We start from the raw sequence: 21,489 nt of genomic DNA, 5'->3' as shown, positions 1-21,489 counted from the left end.
GAAGTTGCTTTGCCATGTGTCCAAAATAACTCTCAGACTTCCTCTTTGTGAAGTTCATAAACAGTGGAGGCTCTGCAGATAAACTTCACATTGGCGCTCAGTACGGCACTGCTCATTGCAGTACTGTTTCACTGGTTTTATCATTTTCCTTTCCGTATTGATAGCACAGCTGTGTTTTCCTTTATTCCAGCAAATGAAAAGGGCCAAGCAGAGAAGAGCTGGCTTGTGCCGGGGATCCCAAGGGATTGCACCTGGGCAGAGCACACAAACAAAGGGCTCTGGCTGCCTGTGGGGAGCTCATCGCATGGGTCTTGGCTGGAGGTTGAGGCTGCAGCACGGGGAGGATGCAGCTTGCTGGATGTCATTTTTCCAGGCTCATCCTCAAGCTGTGAATTGGTGAGGGAACTGTTGTCTTGTCCTGGGGATGGCACAGATGTATTTCCAGATGACGAGATAGTGATGGGTTCCTCTTTAACCTGTCCGGGCTTCCCAAAGTGAACACAGGGGCCACTGCAGGCAGCTTTGGCTTTTGCCTTGGTAAAGATGAGACCGTGAGCCCTCACCATTGTTTTGTGTTTTCCATGCTGTGTGTCAACAGTCCCCATTAGATACGGGTGACGAAGTGACAAGCTTTCATGGCAGTGGGAGATGAGCAAAGAGGAGCATGGCAATAAAGAGCAGGTCAGCTTGTAGAGCATTTGTGCTCTGCAGAGGCCAGGCTGGCACAGGGCTTCAATTCCTTTAGGAATCGTTACTTGCAGAACTACTTGTTCAACATCATCATACTTCTATTCCCCTTATCCTCTCCATCTCACGTAGCCATTAAAATCCTAGAGGGGAAAAAAACGTCTTGCTTGACCCACAATTGTTTTTGACAGCAAGCTTGCCAATGCTTGAGCTGGCTGAGAGCACTTCTGGAAGTTACAAGTGACAGAGCTCCATGATTTCCCCCTGGCAGCCAATTTCTGACAAGCTGCTGCAGATTTATTGCTTCAGAGTTCTGAGATGAATCTCTCTTCTCTTTTCATAGTCACCCTTGGATGTTGCATCACATGGGGTGAACCTATTCTGTAAAGCTATTAGGGGCAAGGTGATCTGTCCAGTTCAGGAGCAGGAGAAGGCTGCTTTTTCTCATCAGTTTTTATGATAGATACTTATCGGAATATTACTTAAGGCACCTGATTAGCCGGCCATTCCTGTGTAACAAATCCATTTCAATGAGAAGCAAACTGTAGTAAATGATTAACATAATCTTCTTTACTAATGACTATGGGTTTTTCATTTAATGAGTCACTTTGGAAAGTCAGAAGGGGAAACAGGGCCACTTTTTAATATATATATTTTTATATATATATATATACACACATATATATAAATTATCACAGTGCAGCCATTTGCATGTAGAAGCCCAGTGCTGTGTATCAAAGCAACTATATCAAACATGCAGTACGTGTGCTCACTCAGATACGTACAGCTCACTTGCAAAAGGAAATGTGTTGCACGGGTTTTACAGAATTACTATTATGGTCATGATTAATGATTTTGTTATCCAAGCAGTGAAACCACAAGACTTCATGACCACCATAGCAATCACAGCGTTCTAGTACGTGCGGCACAAGCTTCTCTAATTGAGCGTTTGAGGGCGTGTTGAAACAGAGGTTCTTACCGGACTCCCTGTTCCAGCAACTTTAGTTTTGGGTTATGTGGCTACTGGGCATGTTTTCAATAGTTTCCCTTCAGAAACAAATACTGGAGCTGGATCAGTTTCAACAGGCTTTAGAGGAAGACAGTGTTTCTCTGACAAGACCGGTGGCTCGATTGTTTGGGATGTTTCTCCATCAGTGAAATAGCCTGGCTCTGGTGACCACATCCTTTCTAGATGTATTCCTCTAGGTGAGTGTGTTGTATTTGTGTTACCTGCAACAAACCTCTCATGTCTCCCTCCTCCAGCATCCTCCCCAGAATTTTCACAGCTATGCTGGTGGTAGAAAATCCCAGTCAAGACCCGTTGTTGTCGTGGGGGACAGAAGTTGTTTTGTTTCCATCACCAACAGACTCTTGTCATCATCTGTTTGTAGTGGCACTTGGCTGAAGATGAGAGTGCCTTTTCTTTGAGAGCATGCCTAATTGTCGCCAGTCACCAAGTCCAGGTTCCGTCCTGGTGGAGTGGTACTGAGAGAACAGAACAATTCTGAAGGCCTGAGCATCGTCACGCCTTTGATCCTCAGTCACTTACTTTCTTCTGAGGGTTTCCATATGGTTTCTTGAGCAATGTTTTAACTATGAACTCTGTCAGAAGTGCCTCCTTGTGTCTGAACCTTATGTGAGCCTGTTCCAGTGAATGCTTTGTGATCTTCTTTTCTGAGGAATACCAATAGGATAATCTCTTCCTATTCGTGTTCCCAAGGGACTTGGGATTCAGTAAACTTCTTCTCTTCCCATCTTCTTGGTCCCTTCCATCATCTCTTTTCCAGGCTGAAGAGACACAGGCTCTTTAGTTAGCTGTTGCTGAGAAGCCATTCCATGTCCTTGATTGTCCTGACCATGGCTCTGTGGGCTTGTGATGGAAATACCCTTATTGACACAGGGGCAGAGCCACAGACAGATGGGGGAAGCTCAGCAGATATATGCAATGCCTTGATGGTCATCCTCATTGCTGCTGCTTGATTTTGTTTAATATGCTGCTGAGCCACCAAGCTGACACTGTCACAAGGCTGTCTGGTTTAATCCCAAGACCTCTTTCCTGAACAGCAGTAGCTGGCTCAGGGTGCATCACTGTACACGTCAGATGAAGGTGTTTCTGTCACTTTGCTCTTCAGTGGGAAGATTTTGTTTTACCATCCAGTCTCTCAGCATTATGACATTCTTAAGCAAGTTTTCAGGATCAGCTTTCATTTTTTACCTCCTTGAGTAATTTAAGTTTCATCAGAAAACTGTGTCATCTTGTTCATTTCTCTCTTCAGTTCATTGATGAGTATGCTCGCCAGCACAGGGGAGGGTCCTGTGGGGTTCACTGGTGACCTGCTGCTTAGGAGAGGGGTATTTTCTACCTTTTATTCCCAATCTTCAAACCATATATGAGAAGAGAGAGCCTCCTTTCTTCTGCTATAGAAGTTTGAAGCTTTGATGGGGGACCTTGTTGGAAAGTAACAGTGCCTATCCCAGCCAGTGTACCAGCAAGGTAACCCTGCACACACTGCATTTGTCAACCAGTTGCCTTTAGCGTCACCGAACAGGAGGCAGCATGAACTGTTTTACGGACCAGTGAGCAGAGCCCTAGTGTGGGATAACTTGCTTTCCCCCATTCTGGGCGCTTAGAGTAAGTGTTTGTGTTGGCAAACTGCCCCTCTAATCTGAGGACATTGAACGTGGAAATACAGCAATTTTTAATAAGGTGAAGGCAGAGGCCAGAGCCACAGCCTCTGTGGTATGCTGCAAACAGGTTCTGTAGCCATGTCAACACATGTGGAGGAGAGGCTCCGTTGCCCTGCCGGCTCTGAAGGAGAAGAAGGTGTGGAGGAAAGCAAGGGTAGATACGAATCGGGCAAGATAAAAATCACCACAGCCTCTTTTCCAGTTGCCTATTGCAGAAACTGCCTTCCCCGAGAGGCAGCAAATAGCACGCAGTTTGAAGGGCTGGTTATAGCTCCCAGCTGCCCCGCTGAGATTATCTTAGCAGTTATATCCAGTTTGGGATTTTTATTTTCATCCAGGAGGGTGCGGGGCTTGCAGGCCAGTATGTGCAGCCTCCTCCACTTGGGTAACTTTCCCAGGCTTCGTTATTTTGACCATGAGCACCTATGATGTTTTCGGAGTGTATGCATGAAAGGCTTGTCCCAGCAGGGCTCAGCCACGGTTCCAGTGAAGGTAAAGGGTCCTGCTGCATGGCACGGCGTTGAAGCCCTGCCTCCTTTCTGGTTCATGGCAGTCAAAGTTTAACTTTGAGAGCACGCTGCAGGCTGAGGCTGCCCAGAACATGGGGTGTGTGCCTTTCTGGTGGTGTTCTGAGCTTAAATTGCAGCTTGGCATCTGGGTCTGCACCGCACACAGCACTGTGAAAAGGTACTCATGTGAGGAGGCTGTTGTAACTAAATCCTAACTCTCCTTTGGTTTTCCAGATAGATTGGAAGCTCAGTGTTACTATGAAGTACTTGCTTGTAGAAGCTGCTTGTTTTCTTTTGAAATGCCCCCAAAATATGCTAGGTATTGAAGGACCTAAAGTCCTCCAAGAATTGTTTTTGAAGGGTTTAAATGCCAGATTTGAAGTGGCTTTGTCTTACAAGTCACGACGACTGAGTTGATCGAACCACTTTTCATAAAGAGCCTGAATATCAGTGCAGTTACATTAGGCAGGCATTAGCTACCTTTAGAGTTCTGCTTCTACAAACTGGTTTTAAAAAAGAAGGAGAAAAAAACAACCAAAACAAACACATGCATTAAAAGTCTGTTCCTAATGGGCGGGTCTGCCATTCAGAACTCATTCTGCTTGTTGCACCTCTCTGATAACGCAGCCTGGCGTTACATCACACTGCAAACAGATCTGTGTGTTTGCTTTCAACAAAGTAAGTTGGGAGTGCAGTGCTTTTTAAGTGCTGTACCAGTTAAAGAGGATCAACATCTGGCTTGTGTTGTAATGCTTTAAGGTGTTCTCACCTTTGGACAAAGTCTTGCAGAGCGTTGTTTTCAGAATAAACAGATATCCACAATGAACGTTCTTGTATTCTTGGAGTAAGAGACGTGTCTAGTACGATTCATTGGAAAATAACATTCAGAGAGTGCATTCTTGACAAGGAGAGAAGGTTTTTCAGGTGAAACCAGTCTTCTCCCATTACCGATACAACTTTTTTCCGCTCTGGAGGTTGTGTCTCTAGCTAACTGTTGTGGCAAACGGAAACCTTTCCCTTGGTCTCAAGCACAGCTTACTCGTTGGAGGGGGGTGGAGATTTTTCGTAGTTCAAAGTACCAGTATTTAGTGCAGTGTTCCAGGTCTTCTGATGCATGAAGGCTCTTTTTCCTGCTCATGGTCTGTTAGCGTATTTAACAGTGGTCCTCTCATGATAATACAAAAAAAGCCCAAGCAATCTATGAAAAGAATTACTGGGTAAAATCCTGAATGTCGGGGTATCACTGGAAACAGTTTTAACCAAGGAAGGAATATGGAGTGAGGGTGGCTAAGAGTGGTACCCCACTGTGTACTTCTCTAGGAAGAAAAATACATAGATTAAGAAGCTGCAGGTATTGGCAATGCCAGGTTATTGTGTGGTATTTCACCCTTTCGTGATCGTTGTTGTGTAATGATGTAGCCAATTAACCTAAAGAAGGCGGTCACCATGAGGCAGGGATGTATAAAAATACAAGTAACACTCATTGCACATTAGAAATGTGCAAAGCGAAGGGGGGGAAAGGTCCCTGAAGTTTCTAAAAGGAAGCTGATTGTTCAAGTAGCCTGTGATGAACTGGAATTCAGTGAGTGTTTTGAGAACTTGTAGGGGAGTTTTTGGCTTAATGGGATGCCTGCAGGTTAACAGAATTGCCAGTTTTTTTTGTAGCCTGAGTAGCTATCAATCAGGGTACAGCCTGGGCATACAGATGCTCAGTCTGAGTCTGTCCACAAGACTTACACAATTGCATCAATTGACTGACAGGGTTTAACTTTGCTCTTCAGAGGTAGTTTCTGGTGTAAACACTCGTCATCTCTCAGTGCCCAGTGTAACAAATAGCATGCCAAGCAAATACAAGTGGTGTGGGTAAATATGTTAGGGGTAGGCTATGGCATATTATTTTTCCATGTGTGTGGTGACAGCTTTTATGGCCTGGCAACAGATCTGCCCCTTTCAAGTATTTTATGTGAAACTTTATGAAGCTGCCTGCTGTCAGGTGTTGCCTACATTGCAGGTGCGCACAAAGTCAGTGAGTAGTAAAACATCTCCTTTAATACTGTGTGCAGTAACAGCTGTATGTGTGACGACTTTTTCCTCTCCTTTCCATTTAAAACAGAACGCTACAGACAGCTCCTCTAACTCCTCTCAAAAAAGGGAACAGCCTGTGCAAACTCTGGCTTCTCCTGCATCCTGCGAACACCGAAGAATTTGCACTCGTGGACACCTTCACGACCATTATAGCTCTGACCACTACCATCTAGAACAAGTAAGGTTTCTTCCAGTGTTGCCACCTAAAGGGCTGTGTCTACCATAGCTAAGGTGTTTGGGTTTCCCCCCACAAGCCTAAAAGACACCACCCTCCCTCCTTTCTGCCCCTTTCCTTCTCGGTTAGCTTTAAATTGCTTCCAGTTATTGAAAATAAATAAATACATAAATAAATAAATGGGCTTACTCTATGATCCAAGTCCAGAGGAGGGCCACGAGGATGGTCAGGGGACTGGAGCACCTCCCATATGAAGATAGGCTGAGAAAGTTGGGGCTGTTCAGCCTGGAGAAGAGAAGGCTGCATGGAGACCTCATAGCAGCCTTCCAGTATCTGAAGGGGGCCTACAAGGATGCTGGGGAGGGACTCTTCATTAGGGACTGTAGTGATAGGACAACGGCTAACGGGTTCAAACTTAAACAGAGGAAGTTTAGGTTAGCTATAAGGAGGAAGTTCTTTACTGTAAGGGTGGTGAGGCACTGGAATGGGTTGCCTGAGGATATTGTGAATGCTCCATCCCTGGTGGTGTTCAAGGCGGGGCTGGACAGAGCCTTGGGTGGCATGGTTTAGTGTGAGGTGTCCCTGCCCATGGCAGGGGGTTTGGAACTTGATGATCTTAAGGTCCTTTCCAACCCTAACTATTCTATGATTCTGTGATCTCTTCATCAGGGACTGTAGCGACAGGACAAGGGGTAATGGGTCAGAACCTGAGCAGAGGAAGTTCAGGTTGGATATAAGGAAGAAGTTCTTTACTGTGAGGGTGGTGAGGCACTGGCACAGGTTGCCCAGAGAAGCGGTAAATGCTCCATCCCTGGCAGTGTTCAAGGCCAGGTTGGACAGAGCCTTGGGCAACATAGTGTGAGATGTCCCTGCCCATAGCAGGGGTATGAAACTAGATGATCTTTTCAACCCTGACCATTCTGTGATCTAGTATTTTATGCTGTATCATGTGCACACAGATCATTTTAGGTTTGTGACAGTTGTTCTTATTCCCCAGTCAAAGGCTGAGACTCTGTGATTCATCAGGGAAGGGTGTACAAAGAAGGAAAGAAGAAATTGTTAAATATTGGCTTTTCAGATAAGCAAGGAGGCAGTGATTGCCGATAGCAAAGTGACCTTATTCTTTTCTCCCTCTTCATCCCTGCTTCCACAGTCAGTACCGCGATCCTATCGGCACGTCAACTTTCCAGATGATGATGAGGAGATAGTGCGCATTAATCCTCGGGAAAAGATTTGGATGACTGGATACGAGGACTATCGCCATGCCCCAGCACGGGGAAAGAACTTTGATCCTGATGACATGGACTCCTACGTACGTTTTGCCAAAAGTGAGGCCTCAAAACACGAATACACTTATCCTTACGTAGACAACTCGGACTTTGACCTGGGTGAAGATATCAAGGGTGCTGTGATAAAGACTCAACCTGTCAAGTTTAAGCCCAGGCGGAAGGAAGATGGGGAGAGGTCACGGTGCGTGTACTGCAGGGACATGTTCAACCATGAGGAGAACAAACGGGGTCAATGCCAGGATGCTCCAGACCGCGTCAAGACTTGCATCCATCGAGTGAGCTGTATGTGGTGCGCAGACACTATGCTCTATCACTGTATGTCCGATCCAGAAGGAGACTATACAGATCCTTGCTCGTGTGACACCAGTGATGAAATGTTTTGCCTCCGGTGGATGGCCCTTATCGCCTTGTCTTTCATTGCTCCATGTATGTGCTGTTACTTGCCGCTTCGGGCTTGTTACCACTGTGGGGTCATGTGCAGGTGCTGTGGTGGAAAACATAAAGCTGCTGGATGACTACAGATGCATTCAAAGTGTTACGTTTTTTCTGTAGTTCAAGGAACACATTGGTTTCGGAGCATTGAGATCACTCATTTTGATGCAGCCACTGTGCCCAACAGCATCCAGAAACCACCAGTTCGGATCACTTTACATTTGGTCGTCTGGGGCTCACACTGCATTGATTTGCTCATCAAGTGTTCTAACTAACTAACCTACAGCATAGACTTTTGTATTATTAATCTGTAATCAAAACAGACTGTCTTGTACATGTTGGGTTTTTTTTTTGTTTTGTTTCGTTTTGTTTTGGGTTTTTTTCCAGTTAAAATGAGTTTGAGAAAAGAACTTTAAATGGTGGTGGATTGTAAAACATCTCCAGGTTGTGTCCGTCTTGCCTCCGCTTGTGTGGTACCATCAGCGTGTTAGCAAGCTGTGGCATTTCTAGAAACGGGGTGGTGTAGTGAATTGAAATCTCACTTGGAAGATATTTTAACTTGCCGTCAAGTTATTGTGTGTGTATAGAAGGTGTGCTAGTAACAAACTTGTACCACAACACAGTATTTCTGTCACGGGTTTTCTTTGGGGTTTTTTTGTTCTGTTTTCCAAAGCAAAAATAGCCATCTAAGCTGCAGTTTCTCTTCTAGAGTCCATCGTCATTTCCTTCAGCAAACATCTTGAATTATTTCTGTTCATAAAGCTCTGTGAACAGAAAGCAAGGCTCAGTTACCATAGTCGCATAGCCATTGAGGATCTGGTAGTTCTCCTTACCTGTAATCATTTCAGACCACTACTTGAAAGAGAAACTTAAATTTTAGGGTTTTCTTTTTTCCCTAAATAACATTGGAAAAATAAAACTGTGTTTTTTTCAGAGTTCTGCCCAAAAGAAAGGGAACTTCTTCCTTAGCCAGCCATGTAATGATCTGTGAATAAAACACTAAGGTTCCAGATGAGGAAAATTGTTGTTATGCAAAGAATTACTAACAATGCAATGTCAAAAGCACTATTATGGCAATTCTGGGGAAATGCTGCATTAAGTGGTGGATTATATGGAAAATTGTATTTGCTTGTTCGTTTTCTGTATAATAACATGAGCATGAGAACATACGCGTCCACAGTAGAAACTACATTTAGCAATCTAAGCAGGTATGTAAAACCAAAAGCCAGGCTGTTAACCACCACTTCCATTTCCTGACCTGCGGTCCCAGTCCTCCGGATGCTTACACATGTCTCGATGTATTGCGTGTAGGATGAAGCATGTGAGGCTTTGCAGGAGCCAGACCGAAGCGTCTCCCTGGCTTTTCCCTTCCCCAGTTCACCACCCAGATTTATCAAGTGGATGCATAAAGGTGCATATACAGCAGGATAAGATTACTTTAAGTTTTTTATTATTTTTTTTTAATGTCATGTTGTCTTGTGTACAAGGCTTGTAATTAGCTTGGAAAAAGAGTATTTTTCTAATATATTACAAGGAATAGCCAAATAATTTTTATTAAAAATAAAAATAAAAATGATTTAGCGCAGTGAGCTCTAACTAGCATAGTACAATCTGAATACTTTGAGGCAGCTAGGGATTGGCTTGTCAAAGCTGGCACTGCTGTTCCTGCCATAATTTCTTTCTGCAGTAAATTGCCAGTGGGCGCATGTCCTTTCCCTCCCTCTATTGCACATTGACATCAGTCTTAAAAAGAGAGGAATATTTTCTTTTTTTTTTATTAATTTGCCAAATAAATGTAAAAGGAACGCTTGCCATTCTTTCTTGGTGGAATTTCCAACAGTTCCTCTGAGAGTTAATCACAGCTTTTTAGTCAACCATGAATTAAGTATGCAATGTGCTTATACACTATAGAGTTTGGTAGGTTTAATTCGTAGCAGTTGCTGGGGATTTTTTCGGTTGGGAAAAAGAAACGAATGACAGTGGAAAAGGGATGGAGTGTTACGCTCTGGGTGATGTGTCTGGGTTTGCTGAATGAAATAGTATTTTGTGCCTAATAGCAGTTGACAAATCTCTCAATGGTGTCTAATAAACATCAAGCCAGCCTCGAGGAAAAAAAAAAAGAACCATAATGGAACAACCTTTTCCTTTTGATTTCTGTTCTCCAAGTTGTTTCATGTAAACAAACATCTGTAAGATCTTCTCTCTATAAAGCACAACACTACAAAAAGATCTTACAGCTTTTTGTCCGGTCTTGAAGTGCCCCTATTTATTTAAGTAAAGTGGACATACTCCAAGCCTTTCTGTATGTCTGGAAATAAAAGTTTAACAAAAAAAAGAAAAAAAAAAATCCCTCTTTTTTATTTTTTTTATTATTATTAATTTTTGTCCTTCCTTTTCCACCCTTTTTCTCTTGAGTTTTTTGTAATACTTGTAGATTTTTTCTGCGTGTGTTATTTGGTTTGTGAAGGCAGTGGTGTAAGGGCACAATGATAGAAATGGGTGTTGTTTTGTAAATACTGCTCCTTGATTTCCACACTGCTGCTGAACAGTGTGTGGCGTTCTCCCCGTCAGCTTTGCAATACTGACATCGATCATTTGAGAGGAATTATTCAGATTTTATTTTTGTATCTGTGGTAACAAACCATTAACCAAATTTTCCTTTTTTTTTTTTTCCTGTTTTTTGGGGTTTTTTTTTTGTTATTTTATTTTTCTCCAAGCTATCGCTCACATTAACAAATTAAAGTGCCTGAAGCCTCATCGTTATTGTATCTATATACTAAAAGTTAAAACCCTGTTGTATTGATTTTTATAAGCCTTTTTACCTCTGTGTAAAAAAAAAACCAACAAAAAACCAACAAAAAACAAAAAATATATATACAAGTGTATGATGTACATTTTAGTTCTTAACTTCTTTTTTTATTGTTTCTAATATGTATGATCAGTGTAGCTATTGCTTTAAAATGTACCATGTAAATACAAATACATCATATCAAAATGATGACGTTTATTGTCGCAATGACGCCGTTTCTTGTTGTCCAGCTGGAAAATGAGGGGGGAAGGAAATGGGGACGCCTCAGGAGCTGCAGCCCCAAAACCTTGGGGTTTCTGAGGTAAAAACTTGATTTATTGAGCATTTTTGGGTGGTGAACATTCCCTGCCTTGGGCACGGGCTGTTCTCACCCAAACGCAGTGGGGAGCAGGGGAGCGGGTCTGTTTTCAAGTGGCTTTTAGGTCATTTTTGGGTGTTTCTCACCTTCTGGGGGAGGGTGCCCAGAGGCCTGTGCCCCAGGAGGCTGTGGTGGCCATGACAGCAGCCCAGGTTCCTTCAGCTCTCCCTTCTCCCCAGCTGAGCTGCTTTAGGCAGAACTAAATACATTACAAGGGCTGTTTTTATTTTATCTTGCTTCACATAAGCACAGCAGCCCTGAAGAAAGGGGAAAGCAGAGAGAAAAGCGGCAGATAATGGCTGCTGAGCAAGGGCGGCCTTGCTTCTTGAGGGCACAGCGCAGCTTTGCAGGGCTGGCCAGGGGCTGCTGCTGCTGCTGAGGGGAGAGCCGTGGGGCGGCTGGCACTGCCGTCCCTGCTTGGAGATGATGGAAGAGGAATAACCAGGCTGATATGAACACCAGGCTGCAGACAATCGACTGAGGAAACTGGGGGGAATCTGGTGAGTATCCCGGAATCTTTATTTTCAAAGGGGGCTAGTCAGGCCAGTGCCAACCACTTCAGTTCTATTTACTTCAGGTAACTTTTTGCCCAGAGAAGCTGTGTTCAAGGCAGGTTAGACAGGAGCAACCTGCTCTAGTGGAAGGTGTCCCTGCCTGTGGCCGGGGGTTGGAACTGGATGGGCTTTAAGGTCCCTTCCAACCTAAACCATTCTATGAGTGTGATACAACCAGCTGTGCTCCCTTTTCTATGTGCTGCTGCTTGTTTCATTGCTGAACAGGAAAGCTGCCTCAAGTGGCATGTAAGAAGGCAAGCAAAGAGTACATGCACCAGACTATTTACTGTCTTACGAAAGGTTTGCTCCCTGCAATGGTGCTTTGCATGATCTGCACCCACCCAGCGCATGGGCTGGCGCATTGGTTGCGTAAGTAACCTCGATGTTTAATTTGCCACAGCTTTGCTGTGATCCCTGAGTCCCCTCTCACTTTTTATTGGTTTCTATTTGTATTTACATACTTCTAGAAATATTCTATGATTATATAAACAGATTGCTGTGTATGTTTATTATACAACTGTATGTTTGTTATACATTTAAAAACAACAACTTTGTGTACTTCATGAGAAACGCATGGTGGGCTGGGTTTTGTGTTCAGGAGCACACAAAATCCTTTGGTCTTTGCTGCTGTGGGCTCCATCTGCAGCTAAACCAAGGTCAGAGTAACTCTGACAGCCTGTTCCTCACAGTCTGTCATGCTCTCTTAGCTAGCTATGGCAAGAAGACTTCTACCCTGCTTCCTGGTGGTTTGGATTCAGAATGTCCCACAGAAGACCTGGCTAAGCCACATATCTTGGAGCCTGCAGCCTTCTTGCTTTCACCTGTGAATCAAAGGGGTTACTTATGCCTTGAGATTTCTAAAGTGAACCGAATCTGGATCCATGGAAAATGCAAACTCCACCAAGATACAAGGCAACATGAAAGTCAATCAACCTTCTGCAGGCTAGTTGGTGTGGAGGCCCCAGACTTACTCATGCTGATCATCTGGGATGGGTACTATCCTCTCAGCAGGATACAATCAAGGAGATTTGGAGAGGACGCAGATATAAGCTCACAACCACAAGAATCAAGGATAAGTATTTAATGGCCTTTAAAAATATGTATATTTCACTAGTAAACGTAAGACAAATTACATTTTAGAACAACATCCTTTCACCCAGGCTGAGTTTTAGGGGCTGACAATGCAGCTTTGCATTTTATAGCAAAGAGACAACATTAAATCTGCTGCTACCATTGCCTGGGTCAGAATGGCTCTCCTGGCCTCTCCTTTCCCTGCTTTGGCAGCAGGAGCAGCACTGATCCAGTTCACCGCCAAGCCTTTCTCCTAGGGAGGCATCCTTGGGTTCAGACAAATGTTATCACAGCAGTCCCACCTGTGTGAGCTTTTTTCCTTGTAGCCTGTGTAACTGAAGAGGCAGAGGGCAAGGAGAGGATTTGCTTGGCTGTGCTCGCTCAGGAAACCTGCAAATACTTCTAACAAGCCTCTCCTCGTAAAGCAGTGTCAGGTCAGGAACTGCAGGGTGAACGGAGGGTGACTGTGAGGGATAACCAGTGTGGGTCCCTCCAGCTACAACAGCTCTGTTTTCCTGCAAGGTATCAAGATAAGAGCTAGTCAGGAGTGACTGTAGCTGCCCACTGTTGCCTTCAGGGGCAGAATGTTTGCATGAGGAGGGCTCACCCAGCCTCCTTTAGTCACTCAGGAATAAAAAGTTTTTCTCACTCTTCTAAAAGAGCTGTAATTTAAATAGGAGGAACTGACTTATCCCTGTTGTGAAAATGAGTAAGTCCAAGAGAGTCTGAATGATTTGTGTAATGTCACACAGTAACCTGTGGCGTGGAGTATCCTGAGCACAAATCCACCACCATCTTCATCCAAAGGTCATCCCTCCGGTCACTAAAGATCGACTGAGAGGTTTGGGCTTCTACAAGAGCCTTGTGGCATGGAGCACAAACCAAACCAATAGGCCCAGCCAGCAAGGAATGTGTAAATCTCCTTTCTCTGCTAATTCCACTTAGAAATGCAAATTGGAAGTAGCTGTCAGGATGCCTGGAAACAAGAGGTATCACTGCATGTGTTCCCAATTCTTATCACAGGCAGAACTTGGCTTCTTGTACAGACCAAATGCAGCCTTTTTCACAAATCGATTGAGAGCGCGTGCTTGCAGCACTAGCAACAGGAAATGCTTTCCTTTCTTCACCACATGATGCTAGGTGACTTAACATCCTCCTAACGCCTTGTCCTTTTCCAGGATGTTCAGCCTTCTGGTATTTTCTTAACATTTTGAATTAGGCAATTAAATCCCTTAGTATCTTGGTGGCATACGTGGAAATAAATAGAAAAACGTTTGGCTTCCACCCAGAGACAAGATATTTAAATGGTGGAAAGTATGTGTGTATTTTTGGGGTGGTGTACTTAGATCTCTACAAATTCTTTTAGTTGCTTCCCTGCACAACCATCCCATGCCATTCATCTCATTCCCCCGTTCCCCACTTGTAAATTCATTTGGGAAGAGTTAACAGCCTTTGGTTTGGCTCCTGCTAGATTTCAAGCCTGCTGCCTAATGTTGTGTGAGACAGGATCTCACAGCAGCACTCTGGGTGGTTGTAAAGGGAAAGGTTTCCGAGGACTGTAACACACCCCATCTCTCTGCATGAGCAATCACAGCTCCATGCACTGATGTGCTCTGAGGTGGCAGGGAAAGTACAAAGTCATTTCCAGACCTCATATAATTCATGTAATGACCTAAGGAGTCACTGATGTTAAGAATATGTATCCTTGCATGGGGAGCTAGAATTAATGCCGGCTTAGGGATGTCTAAGACATTACCAAGTCATACACAGCTTTGAACTTAATTCTTACCTAGAATATTTAATTATTCTTAATTATATAGAGAGTGTAATGTGAACTGACATTTCTTTTTCTGCATTTTCTAAGGTTATGTCACAATGAGCTGCAGAATTGGCCAACATCAGTTTTAAGGGAACTGACAGGACTACTATCGGGCTTACCACTTTGAGTAAGCATTTTTCTGATTTTCACACTCTTATTTCCTCTGTTTCAGTGTTGTGCCAATGTTAACTTATTATCTGCTTAAGCTCTTGATGTGAGATTTCAGTATTATGAAAAAAAGAACAGGGATGGGGAACTTGTCAGCGCAAACAGCGAGATCTTTAATGCTGAAATATCAAGTCTGATATGTTCCCAAATGTACCCTATCTTCTAATCTGGGATTTCCGGTAGTCACATTATGTTTAGCTCCAACCTGATTCAGAAACTAAAAGCTCAGGCACTTCTAAAATTCTGAGCATTAACATCCTTGTGCCCTGGAGGGCCATTTCCAAGCTTAAAAGCTCAATTCCAGAACTACTGAACTCAAGTGATTTCACTTTAAAAGTGCTTACTCTTTACAACTTCCTGAGAACAATGATAAAAGCCAGGTTAGAAAGTATAACTTTCAACCACATTTGCAAAAGTGCTGGCCACAACTTAAAACAGAGAGCATTTTGATGTGCACAGCCAAAAGAAGCAGCACTCTGCTGGTTTTGTTCATGAGTCTAAACATTGCAAAATTCAAATCCCAGTAAATGTGTCTCACAGAACAGAGCAGCTAAAAAAGACAAAGTAGAAACTAGGGCTGAAGGCAGGGTATATGGTTCACCCCAGATATGAAACAAAAGTAGAAATGCACTAATTTTTCTTCTATTTTAATTGGGGTTTTTTTGGGGGGTGCCTAAAATGAAGGTTCTGCTGTCACAGTAATGTACTGATGCAGGGCCTGATGTTCAAGCTAAGGTACCCCCAGCAGTTTCTGCATACTCCTGCTGGGAAGGGCAGATGATCTGTGCCTCTGAGTGTTCAGACCATCACTGCAGCTCTGGCTGCCAAGCGGGAAATGTATATACACACATATATGTGTGTGCATGTGAGCATGCGTATCCTTTTGGAGCAAAAATTGCCAGCATGAGCTAAAACCCCAAGTGACAGTTACCCTTTAAATAAATAAATAAGCAGGTAGAACTCCAGCTGTGTGGCTGACCCTGGTGGCTTGGCAACAATGAATGGGGTTTTCTGTGCAGTGGCCCCAAGTGTTGGGTATCACTGCAGGATTTCTTTGTTTGTGCAGTGATTAGACCTCAGTGAATGTCTTCATCATGGGGAATACCCCAGAACCCCATTAAGTGGTTGAGCCAGCCACAGAAAGGGAAGGCTTCCAAAGGAGAAAATGAAGCAATAGGATGAAGCAGAGTTTTCTGCTCAGAGGAGTTATCTGCTTTGCTATGACTTGAGGGTCACGTGCTGAGTGGTCAGTGGCTTTGTTTCTCTGGGGACAGTGAGTGGTCTGTGGGGAAACCATGGCATTTTGGGGAGTAGGAAAGCCTATTTATTCATTCATCTGCCTGAAATGGAGGGGTTTGGTGCAAAGGCTGGAGCAAGGCAGCCTTTGCAGTGATGCACCAAAGTTTATATATGGTTTGTACCATCTACCACAGGGCTGAGATATAGTTGTACTTCCACTTGTAGCCAGAAGTACCACAGGCCTGGAGCAGGATGCTGGGTGAGAAGAGTCCTCACACTTAAGCCCTGCTTTGCAGAGAGATTCAAAGGGCTGTAATGTGTCAGAGAGGAAGCAAGAAATACCACATACATTTCATTTCAAAACTCTAGCATGCACCACAGGTGCAATGCTATTTGCTGCATTCGTGCTTCCTTAGACTTTAAGCAAATGGACTCTTTCCAGCAACAGGTAGGAGAAGACTGGAGAAGAAAAGAACATTTGACAGCAAGAGACTGCATTCCCCAGTTCCCTGACTCCATTTAAGTCAGTAGCAAAAATCCCATACACTTAAGCGAGGATTTGTCTCCCAGGGTTTGAAGGATTTGGATGTCAGTACATCAAGATTTGACACTGAGAGTACCTCTTCCACTAGCATCTCTCTGAGGTGTACTTTCCATGGTCTTCTCCCTTCCTCATTCTCCTAAGGGGCACTATGTACAATGACAGCCTAAGTCCATAAAAAGGGATTTCTTATCCTACACAGTGCACCAGCTCTACAATTTTGTCTTTAAGGAGCTGTGTTTGAAGTGGAAGTCACTTTCTGCTCCTTCAGAGTTGCAAGTGGGTGAGTTAGTGGTGAGAGCATCCTGCTGACAGCCCAGGAAAGTTTTTGTGGGACCCCAGGATCACTGGTTCTAACCTTAGCACCTTTGCTATCACCTTTTTTCCTGTGCCAAACTGCCAGGTCATTTCATTCACTTGGACCTTCAAAAATAACAGATGGCAAAGTGAAAAATATATCTAGGAGGAGTAAGCAGTTTTTACTTGTGACAAACTGGCAGGGACCTTCCCTCAGCCACCTTGCATTCATTTTTGACAGCTTAGAAGGTTTTGAGCTGTCACCGGTTCTTTCAGGTATTAGGTTGAATTTCCATTCAAAAAGGCTGAAAGGTGCCTATGTACTAACATACATGAGAAAAGGGCTCTATAACAAAGAAGCACCCCTGAAAGGGCTCTGTTTTCAAACCCACTCACATACATAATGTTTTAAGAGCTGTCACCATCAGAGCACATTTTATGACCAGTTCCTGAAGGAAGTGGTTGTAAAGATGTGGCACGAAGAGCAGAAAATCCAGGTGCTGAGCAGAGAGCTTTTGAACTTATAGCAAATGCGTGATAGTTTTTTCTAACCAGAACAACTGCTGCTTGTGACCATCTGAACTTTGAGCTACAAGAAAATGTCTTTGGGGTTCGTCAGGCTGATATCCTGTCTCTAACCACAGCCTGTACCAGATACTTCAAAGGCAGAGAATACAAGAAACTCTGTATTGGAATCATCTGCTAGCAGAGGAAATTTCTTCCCAACATCAGACAGTTTGTCACTGATTTAACCCCTCTGACAGGAAAGTTTATGTGCCTCTTAAAAAACAATCCAATTGAATGTAACAGTGATGTAAGTTTGTTCATTAAGCCTAATGATTTTTTGTTTGATATGTGTTTGATTTCTCTGACCTACCATTACAACCCTCCTACCATTTTCTCTGGAGATTTTTCTAGTGCTGAAGTAACAGTTTGATTCTTTTTCCAGCCAGTTTTTATATAGATAACCCTGCAAAGTTAATGATGCTCAAGAGCTGAGGCCCTATAGCAGCCATTTTGCAAATGCCAGTGTCTCCTTCAAAGGAGACAGTTCTTACTGTAGTACAGTTTCTCTGAAGCCTCTTATGTGTCAAAAGACACAAAACAGATTGAGGATATGAAAAGATAGCAAATTTATTGGTTTGTTTATGTGTCAGATTGCTGACACTGAACTGGATTTGTAATATTTGCTTTCTGGGACTCAGATACTTTCAAAGAAAGATGGCTGTGCTGTGGCTCTGAATACAAACTAAGATGCACTGGGTGTCGTAGACGAAGGTGTAAAGTCCATATTTAGGCTCTATAGTACAAGTGGCTTTGCTATGAGAGGTGCTGAATGTCTTTGTTTCTTCCTGAAACCCACAATATTTCCTAGCTGGGTAGGTGTAAAACATTGGCCCCACTGAGGTCAATGGCAAACTTCCCACTCCCTTCAGTAATGTATAATCACCCCCAAAATACAGAATTAGGAGACTAGTTATTGGCAGCTATTTTTCTAAGAGCCCAGTTAATACATAGGTCGTTATCCAAAATGCCTCTTTGTGTTTATTTCTTTGTACAAAGCTCTTCTATGCATTTTCTCAACTCCTATAAAGAAACACAGAAAAATTCAGCATCCTGAATTGCCATCACAGCCTATTTAAAGGCATCTATTCAGCCTTAGCCATAAACAACACAAGTGAAAGACCTGCTTTACTTAAAACATGGTCTGGCCCGGTGAGCAAGTCAGCCAAATAGTAGAAACTTAGTGGTTCTGATTTAGAAACTCATTGGTTAATGTTTGGATCCTAGATTGAGACTTCTAATTTGATTGTTTAGCAGTTGATTGCTTCAACATGAACTACAGATGATCAGCAATTCAGGAAGTCAGGACATAGATTGCTGAAAATAGGGAGGTTTTAAGCTGTGGGTCCTAAGGCTCTGCTCCTCATTGAATTTAATCACACCTTGGAGTAAAAAGACACACACAGATTCAACCTTGGCTTGGTTTCTAACAGATCTGAATTTGCACCATTAATCTTTTGCTTGCTCTACTCCCATAATGGTTCTTGAGCCACGTGGTCATTGAAAACCAAACTGAGGTCTTGCAGAAGTTAATTTCCTATGAGCTTCATAAAAATAGGCAGCTGGGTAAAATAGAGAGCTGTTAGTGTGCTTGCTGAGCCCATCCCTGATCAGACACTGGGAAAACAATGTGGGAACAGCCCTGTTATGAATGCCCTACCTGGGGATAAGCTCCGCTGGCCGTCATGCCCTGCTGGACAATAAACATCCACCCCACAAGACCAGCTTCACTTTCACACCATACCTCTCTGAAACAGCCAGTCATGCTCAGACACATCCTTTGGAAAGCAAGCGCTGTTGTTTTCATCGCTTGTGGAATACTTGTTTTAACATATACCAGTGATATCTAGGAGGGAAGTGACATGTTTTCCCAATCAGGGCAAAGAAATGTGTCAAGTAATGCCCTGTTTTTTTTCAGTCTGGCTCTAGCTGCTAAAGGTCTGCTTCACGATTTGTTAATTCAGCTGAGAGTGTTGGCTGTATCTTTGAAGGGCTGTAGGTGGATGAATTGCTTTATTTTTGTTGTTGCCAGATTAAAGTCTGCTTTCACCTTTTTCCTCACTTGCTTGTGCATAAATATGAGGATCTTTCCATCTGTGAAACTGAATTACTGTAGCTGGAAAGCCAAGGATTCCAAGAGATTTCCTTGGGCTTCTAATTGCATGAATAAAGAGATTCCTGGGCTCCAAAAGGCTTAAAATGTCTGGATCCTGCTAATAATAGCACCCCAAAGGGAATAGTCCAGCTGACTGTATGTAGGCCAGACTTAATCAATTAACACACTGAGATAATTATATACCAGCTTATGAAGCCACCTAAATATGCTCACGTGTGAAGACAGCCACTAGCTACAGGACGTCTGATGGCTTCGCAAATTAAATAGCACACAACTGTCAATGGGGTCGGAACTTGATGATCTTAAGGTCCTTTCCAACCATAACTATTCTATGATTCTCTAATATTTAGCTCTGGGATTTCCAGAAAGCCACACTGAGATTGAGAGCAACAGTGGTTCCTGAAGAAACGTCTATCTTTCCATGCTAATACCTAAACTAAAACCATGGCTCAGGGGACACTGATACCAGAAATAATGTCTTGCAGATGCACTCCTTTATGGGCTGGTGGTTGCAAACTGTTCAGCCAGAGTCAATAGGACCTTTTCTGCGCATGTCTCTGCAGAGCGAGGTTCCGCGTACAGAAATGTTGCTTACTTTGGAAGTTTGGACTGTACACGTCTCTACATTGTTCAAGTTCATGTGAGCCAAAGTTTGCATAACAGCTCTTGAAAAAGTGGGCCTCAAAATGTCAAAGGGAGCCCCCTTTCATGTGAAAGATGAAAGCCACGTTGTCTTGGCTGAATTCCAGCATCTATCCTTGTGTGTTCAAGCGGATGATGGAGGTTTTCTTGTGGTGGCTCCTGAACTGGGTGCCCTTTTACAGCCAATAAAGCTCAGTTGATTTGCCTTGATTTTGCTGTGGGCTGAATTGCATACAAAGGGGTTACAGTAAACTCTTAATTGGTGGCTGCTTGAATGTGTGTGAGAGCCCATGGTTCACCCATCTGTACCATGAGGGCAAAAAAGGGGTCCCTTCCTTTTTGACCCTTTTGTCTGATGTGGTTTGTTTGCAAGATCTTCCAGGCAGGGATTGTTACCACATGGTTGCACACTGTCTACTGGGATGAGGGACCCTGGTCCCAGTAGTAAATTACAGCCTTCAACAGTTACTCTCACGTGAATAAAATACGACCAGCAGAGTGATCCAAGTCATTTATCAAATAACCCACAGCTCCACCCGCGTACAGCTCCTCCAAATGAATCCTGAGGTTAATTAAAAGAATCTAAAGAATGGTGGGGTTAGGGTGATTTTGGTTGAGCACTGAAGACTGATGTATCCTCACAAGGTCCCTGTGCTCTTCCTCGGGGCTGGCGGTTTTGCATGGTTGCTGGCCAGGCACCGAAAGACCACAGCTAGGTTTCTAGCTCCCCTGTGCAGGCTATGCCAAACTACAGGTTTAAATATTCATTGCATTCCTGACACGCCAAATCATCTAAGTTGGAAAGCAGAAGCCCAAGATTTTGCAAAGCTGCTTTTGCACATAAAGACCATTAAAAATTCATCATGACAGGGAAAAAACAACAACATTGCCAGTAGTAGGGAACTTCGTGTTGACTTGACTAATGCTTTGTGGGGCTAAGTTAGAGCTAACCCACACTAATCCACTTAAATGGAAGGGTTAGCCTGATCCAGTAAAAGCAGTAAATCCTCTTTACAGCTGACCATACTCCAGTTGCACTACAGGAGAACAGGGCTGAATGGCAAACAGTTGACAGGAGGTAACTGGATGGGGCCTGACTTTCTAATGTGCCACGTAATTTAACCCACAGCGTCCCCTTTCCCCCTTTTGCACAGACCGGTTGTGGGTAGGACCACATCCCAAAGCTCTTGGCACCAGAAGCGGAATGACAGACTGCGGAGTGGGGAAACTCCTTGCCAGTAGAGAGCTAGAAAGGTTGAAGCAGCTCTCCGTCATCGCAGGGAGTGGGTACCCGAGATGCCTGTTGGCAGAGTTACTATCTCAGGCAGCTCGAGATGCAGGAAGCAGAGATGGACAAACACCTGACCTGGAGCTGTTGGGGCTCTGCCTTGCCTTGGAGACAGCCTGCAGATGTCAGGAGAGAAGGGCCAGCTGCTGCTGCCTTGC

At 43.8% G+C, this 21,489-nt stretch overlaps 1 protein-coding gene and 1 long non-coding RNA gene across 3 annotated transcripts in view; both read left to right on the top strand.

Moving 5' to 3' along the window:
- The window catches only part of SPRED2 (sprouty related EVH1 domain containing 2), a 67,350-nt gene extending 56,487 nt beyond the window's left edge, over window positions 1-10,863 (top strand). For both annotated transcript variants that reach the window (XM_061461457.1, XM_061461458.1), the window contains 2 exons: window positions 5,998-6,147; window positions 7,298-10,863. In XM_061461457.1, coding sequence (XP_061317441.1) covers window positions 5,998-6,147; window positions 7,298-7,948 — 801 coding nt within the window. In that variant the 3' untranslated portion in view covers window positions 7,949-10,863. The remainder of the gene's footprint in view (window positions 1-5,997; window positions 6,148-7,297) is intronic.
- Window positions 10,864-11,777: 914 nt separating this feature from the next.
- LOC133273246 (uncharacterized) lies at window positions 11,778-17,729 on the top strand. Its single transcript, XR_009744688.1, has 3 exons — window positions 11,778-11,955; window positions 14,522-14,603; window positions 17,366-17,729. It is a non-coding gene; the product is annotated as an uncharacterized LOC133273246 (long non-coding RNA).
- The last annotated feature ends 3,760 nt before the right edge of the window (window positions 17,730-21,489 follow it).

This window comes from Pezoporus flaviventris, unplaced genomic scaffold (assembly GCF_033815535.1).
Source record: "Pezoporus flaviventris isolate CSIRO_AGI_PZ_B2104156 unplaced genomic scaffold, CSIRO_AGI_Pfla_v1 ptg000031l, whole genome shotgun sequence".
Lineage (NCBI taxonomy): Eukaryota > Metazoa > Chordata > Aves > Psittaciformes > Psittacidae > Pezoporus > Pezoporus flaviventris.
Note: the sequence above shows the minus strand (reverse complement) of the source record. Positions and strands in the feature narration are given on the sequence as shown.